Source organism: Cryptomeria japonica, chromosome 3 (assembly GCF_030272615.1).
Source record: "Cryptomeria japonica chromosome 3, Sugi_1.0, whole genome shotgun sequence".
In the NCBI taxonomy this organism is placed as follows: domain Eukaryota; kingdom Viridiplantae; phylum Streptophyta; class Pinopsida; order Cupressales; family Cupressaceae; genus Cryptomeria; species Cryptomeria japonica.
The window spans coordinates 468,990,707-469,003,470 of record NC_081407.1 but is presented as its reverse complement, the minus strand read 5'-3'; the positions used below and the strand labels follow the sequence as shown (position 1 = coordinate 469,003,470).

At 38.9% G+C, this 12,764-nt stretch overlaps 1 protein-coding gene across 2 annotated transcripts in view; it reads right to left on the bottom strand.

Moving 5' to 3' along the window:
- Positions 1-12,764, bottom strand: part of LOC131041365 (leucine--tRNA ligase, chloroplastic/mitochondrial) — a 304,431-nt gene that overhangs the window by 252,273 nt on the left and 39,394 nt on the right. For both annotated transcript variants that reach the window (XM_057974409.2, XM_057974410.2), the window contains exons 2-3: positions 8,687-8,831; positions 8,443-8,499 (exon numbers count right to left, since the gene is read on the bottom strand). In XM_057974409.2, coding sequence (XP_057830392.2) covers positions 8,443-8,499; positions 8,687-8,831 — 202 coding nt within the window. The remainder of the gene's footprint in view (positions 1-8,442; positions 8,500-8,686; positions 8,832-12,764) is intronic.

Genomic DNA, 12,764 nt, shown 5'->3' with positions numbered 1-12,764 from the left:
TACGATCCCTGGCTTGGAAATCAGAACCAAATCACCCTCTTTTCAGACGAGTAAGTCGCACCATTAACCAGGAAGAAGAAAAGAGTTTGCAAATAGAGATTGTGATCAAGGAAAATCTAGAAAGATAACGGATTGCTGCCCTTCGCAAGCAAGTTCTTAAGGAAATCCGACAGTTCTCTTTCGGGTCCACTAATATGGTGAATAATGGGCCTACCCATTAATCCTCCTCACCCAGAAAGAGATCCTTAACCAGTGATACAGCCAGATTTGAATTTCAGCGACGAGCAAGAAAGCCTTATTACTGAATTATATAGCTTAGCTTGGTCAGTAAAAAGAAACTATCCAGATTGGTCCCGAATGTGCATGATCCTTGAAGAAGAACAGGATATTGCTGATCACAACGACGCACAGAATCAGAGAGATCAAGGGGAGGCTAATCTAGCTCCCGCACCGCACCAACAGATTTGACATTGAAAACAACTCACGCTGGAACGAATTGGATCGTTCTCTCCGGAGAGATTCGAAAGAGTCCTAAGGTCAAGCCCAGAGCGGGAAAGATTTGCTGGATTTCAGTTTTACAGACGCAGGAGTTATCACCGGACTGCAGATCCTAGTGAGTCCAGCTCTGCAAATCAGCAGTTTGTTGTTCCAGCAAGTTCAGTTTTTACAGTTCCAGCAGTTACAACTCCGGTTCCTATTTTGACTCAAGCAAATCAACCACAGATGGCGCATAATCCACCCGCTCCAAATGGTGCCACTTGGTTGGTAGACAATCCATCGCCCATCCTTTTCCCAACTTATCATGATATGCCTAAGAGCCCGGACAGGTTTTGTTCCATTTTTCATGCAAATGATCCGAACAGAACAGCAGAAGAACATATCAAAATATTTGAAGATGCATTACACAATAGACAGATCGAGTATGCAGATGTTGCATGTAGACTTTTCCCTTATTCATTGGTGGAAGACGCATTTTACTAGTTTATCCATTTGCCAGTATCTTCTATTGACTCTTGGGAGAAGCTGAAAACAGCTTTTACGGGAAAGTATGGTATCCCTATAACCCCGACAGAGCTATACATGCAGTTTGTAGAAGTCAAAAGGCAAGGACATGAGCCGATCAGTTCCTTCAATAACAGGTTCCATAAAGCCTTTACCCGATTGCAAGATCCGTATGTGGTAAGTGATGCTTCGGCGAGGGAAATCTACTATTTAGCTCTAGACTACCTAACAGCTATGTTTGTCCGACAATCACACCCCGCACCGACCACATTAACTGAAGCCTATGCCAAGGCTATGGAGATCAACCTCAGCAATCCCAATCAGTTGGTACTTCATCCAGGACCACCTATATCCCAAATCCCCCCTAAACAGCCCATATATCTGCAAAATACCACAGTGTCATCTAGAACCCAAGAGGAAAAGGACGAGATGCGGGAGCTGACTGAACAAATGAAGAAGCTTTCCTCTGAGGTCACTTATCTGCGAAATCAGAATAATCAATTGCAGAATAGTCAAAGGAACCAACAGTATGCGAGCCAAGGTCAACACCAAGGTCAGTACCAAAACCAGGGATATCAAAGACCCACGAGGACATGGAACACCCGTCCCAACAACGGAGGGGTACCCACTCCACTTGATAATCCGCCAGCATCAGAAAACAGGCCAACAGATAGGGTATTTTTGGCAGAGGCATCACTTTCTAATTGGTGCAGGTTGCATAATACTAACCAGCACTCAGAGTTGCAATGCGACGAATTTCAAGTTGCAGCAAATATATTCCAGCGGGAAGTTGAGAACACAATGCCTCAGCCAGTGCTTCCTCCCTCCGGATTTGAAATAGTGCCGTCACCAAGGTACGATACTGCACTTGTCTTAGAAACTTACATTCCCCCGTTCTTCTTCCCTAATCAAGATGAAAATGAGGTGGTAGACCCAAATCAGCCTGCTAATGTGAATGCATTTCAGCAATACCAATGCGGCAATCGGGGATATTACAACAATAATAACCAGAACAGCAATAGTGGTCCTTACACTACTTCCATACCTCCCAAGGATATTCAAGTTCCTCCAGATCAGAATGCCAGCAACAACCCGAATTATCCTAAGGCATCGCAGCAGTATGCGAGCCAAGGTCAGCCGCAAAAGACACAAGCCCCTCCGAGAATACTTACTCCACAGAATCAGCCGACTACTGCCAAAAATCAGGGCTCCAGTGATAAGCCATCTGGCAATATAGAGATTACTAAACTAGGCCAGTTGGTGGCAGATGAATTCAAAAAGATCAAAGTCAGCTTATCCCTTGCTGAACTGATGAAAGTCTCCGAAGTCAGGGACGTGGTCTTGGGTAGCCTCAGGGAACCCTCGCCAGTTCAGTCCAAAGGAACCGATGAGAACTCCAGACAAAGAGTACCGCAAGGACAACCCCAGAAGATTAGCAATGAGGTAAGAGGACCAACAAATCCTAGGGGTGCAACAGTAAATTATGCTGCACCACCTGAGTTCTCAAATGATCAGCCTATGGAGACTGGTTTTGGAGTGCATGCACGAGGTAGAACTCAGGACATCTCAATCATGAACAATGACACCCTGCCATCAGAGCCTACTATTAGTTTGTTCACTGAAAAGCTAGAACCCTCGCCTTTCCTATTAACTCTCAGAATCTTTGGTAAAAACTTGCACAACTGTCTGATAGACTCAGGAGCTTCAGCTAATGTTATGCCTCTATCAGTGTGCAGCGCTCTAGGCCTAACCCCCACCAAGACTAACCGAAAGGTTACTCAATTAGACAAATTTGAAGTGACGGTAGTAGGGGAGTTAAACAATATACACATGCAATTGACAGCAGATCCGCGTATCCAAATGTACATTGATATCCAAGTAGTGGACATCCCGGGAGCATACGGCATGTTGCTTAGCCGAGATTAAACCCGTGTCCTTAACGGCTAGCTGCATTCTAGTTTCACTCATATGTGGCTACCATGGAGAGGGGTAGCAAACCAGATCCGGATTGAGTCCGAACCTAGGCTCAAATTGATGATTACGGAATATAATCAAGCCAATGAGACCCTGTTTCTAGAGTCAGACATGGGCACATATAGGGCTGACATAAGCTCAACAAACGAAGTTTTGTTGGTACAATGCTCAAATCCAGTCCAAAATTTGGAAGGAATTGCAGAGAGTTATGATAAAGAGATCCCGTCACCAGAAGAAAGTGAGCTATTCAGCAGCCTTAAGGAGTTTTTCTGCAAATACAAAGAGCAGGTGTCCCATCTCAACCATCAAGATTCTACTAAGAATTTGCTCCTAACCGGCTGGTGCAGAGTTCACAATGCCGCCCATTCAGAAATAACATGTTCATTATGCAGAACAGCATTAAATCAGGCATGGAAGAGACATTCAGAGGTGCTGCAAACCCACATTCTCAGGCCAGAAGACACCGCTTTCCCTGAGATTCCTGAAAAGAGGCCTCCTGAGCAAGAAAAGTATAAAATGACAGGTCCAACAACCGCAATCGATAAGGTTGCCAGCCCAAATGAGACTTGGACTCTAAGGTTTGATGGTTCAAAGTCCAAGCGAGGAGCTGGAGCAGGGGTAGAACTGATAAGCCCCACTGGTGAAACCTATTTGGCCTCCTACCGACTGCAGTTTCACTGTACCAATAATATAGCAGAGTATGAATCTTTGATTCATGGTTTGCTGCTAGCCATCAAGAAAGGAGCTCAAATCTTGCATTGTTTCGGAGATTCCGAAGTGGTAGTCCGGCAAGTACGAAAACAATATACCTGCCATGACAAGAGACTCAGCGTCTACCGCAACCGTGTGTGGGACATAATTGAAAGTTTCGATGCTTTCAACATCAAGACCATATTCAGATCACAGAACCAGGTTGTTGATTCATTGGCACAGGCCGCAAGTACGCTCGAGCCTCTATCAATGCAAAGTTTAAAGAAATTTACAGTGGAGTTAACATCAGTCCCATCAGTCCCGAACAATGTTACTAATTTCTAGGTGTTCGATGATGATAAGCACATCATCGACTTCATTACAAGCTCAGATGTGTTTGCAACACAGATTATTGATGAGGAAGAACCTCAAGAAGCCGAGATCGACATAGAAGGAGTATTGAATCTCAGGACAAATACCATTCCTAGAGGTATGGTACAGTTGGAGAGGATTTTCGACTGGGACCAGCTCAAGTCTCACAAGGAAGGTACTTCTGAAGGAGGCACCTGCGATAAAATCAACGTTGGCACGCAAGAGAATCAAAAGAACATGCTGATTGGCAAAGTATGTACATCTCAAGAAAGAGATGGAATCCTCAGAAACATGCAAGAACTAGGTAAGACAATCCTTCGATCAATGGTTTCAGGATGGATAAACGACTTGTCTGATGATGCAATCCAGCCGGACTGGGAAGAAAGATTGGGAACGGATAGGATTACCTATTCTGCTAAGGACTTGAGTTTTGCTAGTCAGTTCCATTCAGACATATTATGCTTTGAGCATAATCGCTCCAGCTGGAAGGACAGTTTAAAGCACGTAGACCAGTATCTCGAAGGCATGCAATACAAAATTCGCCATCCTCCCATGCCTCCATTCAGTCTGCTTTTCAAATTATGCATCAGGTTTCAGGAATACGTTCGTGAGGAACGAGCAGCAGGTCGTGATCTATGGTGGGAATATTTGCATGGCGAAGATCAATTTCTAGAAAAGGAGTGTGAGACTGAAATAGAGAAAGTGATTTCTCAAAAGTGCCTTTTTCTCTCTAAATCTTAAAAGTGCACTTTTGCACCAAAAGGTGACATTTCACTTTTGGTCAACAAATGTAAAACTTTATTAATGCACCTTTTTGGATTATTTTTTGGAATTGTTGTAATTACCTTTTTAGGTAGTTATTGCTCCTTTGGGGGTGGTTGTTGATATTTGCATCCCATTTATGGGTATGGGAAGCCATGCTTTATGAATGAATCTGGGCCACTTGTTTAGATTAAATCTAGGCCATTCATCCTTTTTTTAAGTCTATTTAAGGGACTAGTTTTCCCTCATTTTGTAAGAAGTTCTTGGATTGTTGCAAAAGCTCTAGCGAAATTTACAGGAATTAATGCAAAGATTAAGACTGTTTTCAAGTTTCCTTGTGAGTGCATGGTCTCCTTCACTTAATTTAGAAATCTTTCAGTTATGTTTATTTCCTTTACATAGCATTTTCAAGCAAGCATCTGATAGAATCCTCACAGTTCACACCATTGGGGAACGGCCGATTGCCTTTCTCTCTGCATGGTTAATCTGAACCCCTTATGCTTAGTTCGGTTATTGAACACTCACTATGAATGTAAAAGTTCTAATGTTGTACTTGATAACATGAAAATCCTGTTTTCCTTTGAAGATTGCACTGGATTTATGCAAACATTGTGCTTAAGTACCTGGTGATGTTTATCTAGTTTCTTGGAGGTGTCTGTCTACTTGACTGAATTTGCTATCTTAGTTAGAATTTACATTTCATGTATCTCTCTCTCCCTATCCTTCCCTCCTTTTTCCCCCTTTTTTATCCAGAAAATCTGCAATCCCATTAAAACAGCATCAACTTAACCGAAATCATTTGATAGAAAGATTGTAAAAGTTCCAGGGAACTTATCTATAAATTACCCATCCAAAGTAAGTCCCCCTTGTGTTTCCAGCAAAAAACACATCAAACTACTGAGTAATCCTGTAGTCAAGACCTGGCAAACGAAACCTTGAGGTTATCCCCTTTGATCAAAACGCAAAAAATAGCATTAGGGATTTCCTTATCTCAAGAGAGGATAGGATACTCAATTGGTTATTCTATTCTGTGTTGGCCGTATGGAGTTTGCAGCAATGCGATTTCAGACACGTCAACACGTAGCCATTAGCGGAAGACTAAGGACTGGGCTATATATATAATATTCTTTCATGTACTATGAATGTATATGAAATTAAGTATGACTGTCATACATATTGCAGTCTATATTAATATTACTACTAAATTTTGCATAAGAATGTTATCAGGCTTCATATATTAAGCATACATACTTAGCACATCCCCATGCATACCACCAAGAATAAAGATGTTACTGCCTGTAACTTAATAACAGATCCGATCTGATCTGATCGATGGTGATGTCACTGGATGCTTTGATTCCTTTCCTTTATATCTCTCAATGTGAGGGAAAGGTCACACCTCCTCATCATGTATGCCCTTTGGCAAGAGACACACCCTTTCATCATTAGCACCCTTTGAAAGAGTGCAACTCTTCATTATTTCTACCCTTTGAAAGGGACACAACCTTTCACAATCAGATCTGCACTTCTGATTCCCAAATCATCCCCCCTTCAAATGAGTTCTTTTCTCCCTTTTATACCTCATATTTGGGGGAGTCACAACTTATCATTTTGTGCCTTTTGACCATTCATTAACTTTAATCAAATTTAATTATATTCTTTTATATTTTTATTTTTGTTCTTTTGTATTTTAATTTTCTTATTATTATTTATTATTTATATTTCAAAGTGGGGGCATTACACGTTAGTACTTAAAAAATAGTTATAAAAAGATGTATAAGAATTATAAATGAAACTTTGGCAAATTAGTAAAACTTAAGAACTACTAAACTTTGAAGTTTGAAGTGACATTAACAAACATTGAACAATGAAATTGTCAAATTCAAAATTTATATCATATTCAAGATTTCATAATGAAAATTACAATGAATACATCGATGACTTCAAATGTTCAGAATGACAAAATAGAGTAAAGTGAGGCCTCTAGTCATCCCCAAACTCCTCGTCACTAGAACCATTGGACTTCACATGGGCAAGCTCCAAACTAATACCAACCAGCCCTGCCTATGTAACTGCAGCATCCTCATCAATCTATGCTGGCTCATCTAACTCTTTAGCCATTTCATGCTTTATGAGAAAGACTTTTATTAGTAGCCACATTTAATTAGTACAAGAGATATAGAAACTAGTGACTGGAGGTTGGTCTTCACAATATAGAAAGAATATATGTGGAGATGCATATGCACAAATTATCCTATTATTTTCAATATTCTGTTTCACATACTGAATAAATAGTTTACTAGTAGACTTGAAAATCAATGCATATCTAACCTATGATATTACGTCGCATTCTCATTCGAGTGGATAACTTGATAAATAAAGATCTATTCTTCTATGCTATATTCTTAACTAAAAGATCTTAGGAAGGCCAAAATAGTCTATAATAACAAATGGCTCAAACAAATCAAACAAGGATATAAATAAAAATTCAAATGAGATAGATTTTGGAGTAGAAATAAAAATATAAATAGTAAGTTCTACATCAGTAGACCTTTTACCCAATATTCTTTATGTTTATTTAATTTCAAACTATTTTTTTGTTGTTTGGATATAGGAGACGCCTAGGTGTCCCCGAGACGATCGGTAGACTCTTGGGAGTCACCCGGCATCTCGGGGATGTCCAGGCATCCCAACGGCATTTCCTGTATCCCAACGGAGGTGTTGGTGCAGCGGGAGGATGTTTCCCCTAAGTCCCTAAGTCCCTGAAACATCCTTGTCCCAAAAACACGAGGTTTTTTGGGGAGAGACGCATCCCTGTGGAACACCAGTATTAAACCAAGCATCGCAATCCTTAGCCCACAAGCACACCCACTTAGGCTGTTCATAATGCTATGAGTCCTAGAAATAACTCCTCTCAGAAATACATGGCTTCACCACATTGTCCACTTTATAGTCTTCCATCAGGGACGTCTTGCTTAAATAGTGCAATAACAAGAAATTAACCTTAATATGGGTGAATTATTTACTATCAATAGAAAAATATTTGATGATAATTTATGTTTTAGATCTAAAGAAAGTCTCCATAGACTTATATGTATATTCTTTTAGACTGTTCTATGGTGGATTTTAAGGTAAAGATGAACTTCAAAGATTGTTCAGTGTTCACAGGCTTTGTCATAAAAATCTGTGAACGAAGCAAAGAAATTCAAAGCCCCATACAACATTCCTGGCTTATTTAAAAGCGAGTATCTGCGCATGTGACCCACGTTTTTACATATATGATATGACAGATTGTAACTTCTATTGAAAAAGGAGAAGTTTCCTTGTTCCCACAAGTGGAGTCTCATATGCCAAATTGGCATTCTGGGTAGCCAATGACCAGACTTCCCTAACTTCACATATCCTTGAATGTACAGATCAGATTTGAAAACAGAAGTATATCTCTTATTTACAAAATTGCATCTCTGGCTTCACATATGCCTGAATGTAGAGATCAATTTTGAAAACAGAAATAAATCTCTTATTTACAAAATTATTCTCATATATAAAGATTCAGGCAGATCAAAAGCAACAACACTGTATTTACTATTGATCAGCTCAAATAAAAAAAATGTTACATTATCAAATGAGGTTTGTGGTCACCTGAGTACGAAAACGATTTATATTTCGCATTGTTGTAACTTTGGGATGGGTTCCAGTCTGCATACAGAACATTTAAGTGAAATGCATCATAAAAGAGTTCAGGGTATTATCATAAATGAAAGTATTTATAATGGACATAATACCATTTTCTTAAGCAGAACTTCTCCAATAATAAGCATAAAATAAAGACAATCTATGTCTTATGTCAGCAAAATACTGTCAAAAAGAAGCTAACTGTACCTACCTCAATAGCATATTGCTCCGCCGGTAACCCAAATGCATCCCAACCCATTGGATGTAGAACATTGAAGCCTTGCATTCGCTTGTATCTAGCAAGAATATCAGTGGCAGTGTATCCTTCTGGGTGACCAACATGCAATCCTGCTCCACTGTTACAGTTTAGGTAGATATGGTTTCTTGTTAGTTACAAAGTAGGCAAGTTGACAATCAAAACCTGTATTGCTTTGAAGATTAACATTACATTAACTAGAATCTGCAGATATTTTCATCTTCTGTTACGAAAGAAGAAAGTTTATATCAGGATGCACCAATTTCCAGCAGAAGCTAAGTCACAAGGATTGAATTTGTATAAAATGCAAACAAAATTTGTTAGGTGAAGAAATTCAGGGAAAAAATGATCATCATATTCAAACAATGGTATTATTAAAAAAATTGAAATTCTAAAAAGAAAGAAATAAAAAACATGTCAAACTTAGACAATTTTATAAATAAATAAAAATAATAATATTGTTTACCAAGCTAACAATAATTTAGACAATTTTTTCAAATATAACTGCCCACTGCAACTAGACAAATAACCTCTTTAAATTTATCTTTTTAATGAACAAAAACTTAGTCATGAAACTGAACTTGTTGAACAAAAATGAATAAATGGTATGTATGTATGTATTTCAGCCTAAAAACAAAAAATAAGTTCAAAATAAATTTTGGTTCATCAGCACCAAGTGGAGATTTTATGACACTATCACCAAAAAGTGGGACTTTTATACTTGACACTAGGTAGAAGTTTCTCCACTTGATGCCATGTCGAACTTTTGCTACAACATGGACATCTTCATATCTTTTGATTTTATGACCTAATTTTGAACTGCCCTAATTTTTTTTTTGAAATTTTACCAAAATGAACATTAACAAAACAACATTGCGATGGGTTTAACTGCAGCCGCTAAGTGCTGATATACATTTCCAAAGTGCATTGACTGCTGTTGATAGATTTCTATGATTGATAGTCATTCATAAGGACATTATTACATGAAATAAACAAGAACTATTGCACTCCATACAGCTACCACAATTTACAGAGAATAAACTGATGTTTGCAGACTTGAAAATGGCATGAAGGAGAAATTACAAGACTGGTGTTCACAGTTAGCAGGTCTGGAAGCCTTTGAAGAGTCTCCAAGTCATCTTCCATCACATACATGACACCACCAAGAATATCCAGTAGCTCCACAAGTTTCCAGATATTACCAACAGCCTTAGCTCCACAAGAAATGAAGTTTGTAGGTCTGTCATGCAATTATCAGTCATGCCTGGGACTGATTCGGCCCCTTCTAGGCATCAAAACCTTCAAAAGTAACAACCCCAGACTACTTCTAACACCATACACTCATCCAGAAACCCTTAAACACACTCAACAGCTGTGAAAATTGTGGATGATGATCAGATTTGAAACATCAGACTTGTATAGTCCAAAAAGAATGGCACTAGAAGCAAGGGTGATCTACTAAATAATTCAAATCTCTCTCATATGATGTCAATTTGGTGCCAAATCATTTGCAATCATCTACAAGGGTCTAGGCTCCTCATTTCATGGTGATAAACCCTTCAAAAAACAATCACTAGACTCCAAGGAATTCATACATCAGCCCAGGTACATGTACAGCCTCCACAAAGGGTACGCCCCTTCCAAACAATACAAATCTGCAGCAATGCCCTCAATAAGCTGTCTTATCTTGGTTGCCTAGCCATAGAAAAACTTAATTTTCAGAGCAACCAATGCCCCAAACCAGCAAAACCATGAGGTACGGCTTGCTCTGAATGAGTTGTATGACCAAGTTTAGACCCTTCTAGAATCTCCTTTAAAACACACCAAAAAATGCTAAACATCATCATCAAAAAAAGCCCAAAACCCTGCAATCAATTGACCTTGAAAAACCTTCACTTTTTTTGAAACCTCGCACTGTAGAAACTATGTGAAAACAAAGGATTCCTATGTGAAATCACTCTACCAGCTAGGGACCATTTCTCAGATCTGAAACCAATGATTTGATGAGGGTTTTCATCCTTCAATCCTTGGAAGAACTCTGTGTTCAATCCAACATCCTGTTATGTGTGCACTTCTGAATAATGCAAATGAAAGCCCAAGACCTCCTTTTATAGAGTTGGAGGGGAAAAAGAGCAATTTTAAATTCAAATTAATTCATTTTCCCTCAAATGTCCTTTTTGACAATTTAAAATTAACTTATGTCTATGTCTCCCTTCCCTAGGCATCCACTTGAGGGGACATAACATTACTTTATAAAAATATAACACTAAAGTAAATAATAAAACATTCAAATTAGAACTTTAGTGCATATTTTAAATATTCCTAAACAAATTAGGAAAAGCACTACTACGGCACCACAAACCAAAATTGATCATGCCATAAGGTAACTGAAGTTAAGGATTAATGTCGGCACTAAAACAAGAACTTACTAAAAATAGGTGTACTCTCCAAGAAGTGTGGAGAACAGCTCAAGAGGCCAAAAATGTTGGAAATATTGTTATCATTGATGTCAAAGGAGATATCGTATTGAAGACCAAAGATTAATTGGCTGGCCGACCTATTGACGTGTCTAAAGTCGCGGAACTATGACTTCATCCGACCAATGCAGAATAGAAATGCTAGGAATCCTATCCTCTCTTGAGATAAGGAAATCCCTAATGCTGTGTTAATTTGATCAATGGGGATGACCTCAATGTTTCGGTTGTCAGGTCTTGACTGCAGGATAGCTTAGTAGTTGATGTGTTTTGTTGGAAACACAAAGGGGACTTACGGTTATACGGAATTGGTTTCGTACAAGTTCCCTAAAATCTTACAGTCCTATCTCATCTGATTTGCTTCTAATTGATGCTACTTCAGCTTGACTTGCGGGCTTCTTTGATAAAAAAGGAAAAAAGGGGAGATAAGGGTAAAGAGTGAATAAGAACAGCTAGCTAATTTAACTAAGATAGCATATTTGAACACATAGACGGAAGTCTTAAAATAACTAGAAATTACTTTGCTAGCTAATTAGCACAACTAGGTAAAAACCAGTGCAATCATCTAAGGATTTTTAATTTTCAAGCTGCTAAACACAAATGATGGACTTTTACAGCCATTCATTCAAATCTAACCACCAAACTTAGCACAAAAGGGGCTCAGACTAACCATGCAGAGGAAACAATAATCAACTATTTCCTAATGGTATGAACAAATATTTTCATCAAACACATGCGTAAATAGACTGGCTGAAAGTAAATACAGTTGCAAAAATATAAAATAAATGGAGAAGAGAACCATGGACTCATAGTAAAAAAGACACAGCTTTAACATCCATTAAATTCTGTATATATTTCGCCAGAGTTTTTGCAACAATCTTTTTTTTCTGCCTGAAATAAAGGAGAAACTAACTCCTTTATATAGAGTTCCCAAAAATGGATGAATGGCCAAGATTAAACTTAAACAAGGGGGCCAAATTCATCCTCTATCAAAACTGCCCATACCCATAAATGGGAGGCAAAATATCAACAACAACAAAAAAGGAAACAATAACTACCAAAAAGGTAATCAATAACTACCCAAAAAGCTGCTCAAAAAGTGCACATGCACGGAGCTCAAGATTTACAACAGTTTTGGTGGTTAGGAATAAACTTTATGTCTAAAAAAGTACATTCTGATTTTAAAAGAAACATATACTTTAGGAAAGCACTTTTTCTTTCTCTGTTGTGGACCCTTTTTCTAAAAATTCAGCCTCGCCGTGCAAATATTCCTTCCAGATGTCCCGACCTGCTGTACACTCTGCCCGAACGTATTCCTGAAATCTGATGCATAGTCGGAACAGCACCATGCTAAGAGGCATAGGAGGATGGCGTATCTTGTATTGCATACCCTCTAGGTGGCAATCTACATGCTTCAACCCATCCTTCTAGTCGAACCGATGAGCCTCAAAACTTAATATGTCCGTATGCAGCCCACTGGCAAATTCTAGGTCCTCTATGGAGTAAGCGACCTTATCAATTCTCAGCCTATCCTCCCAGCTTGGTTGCACTTCATTACC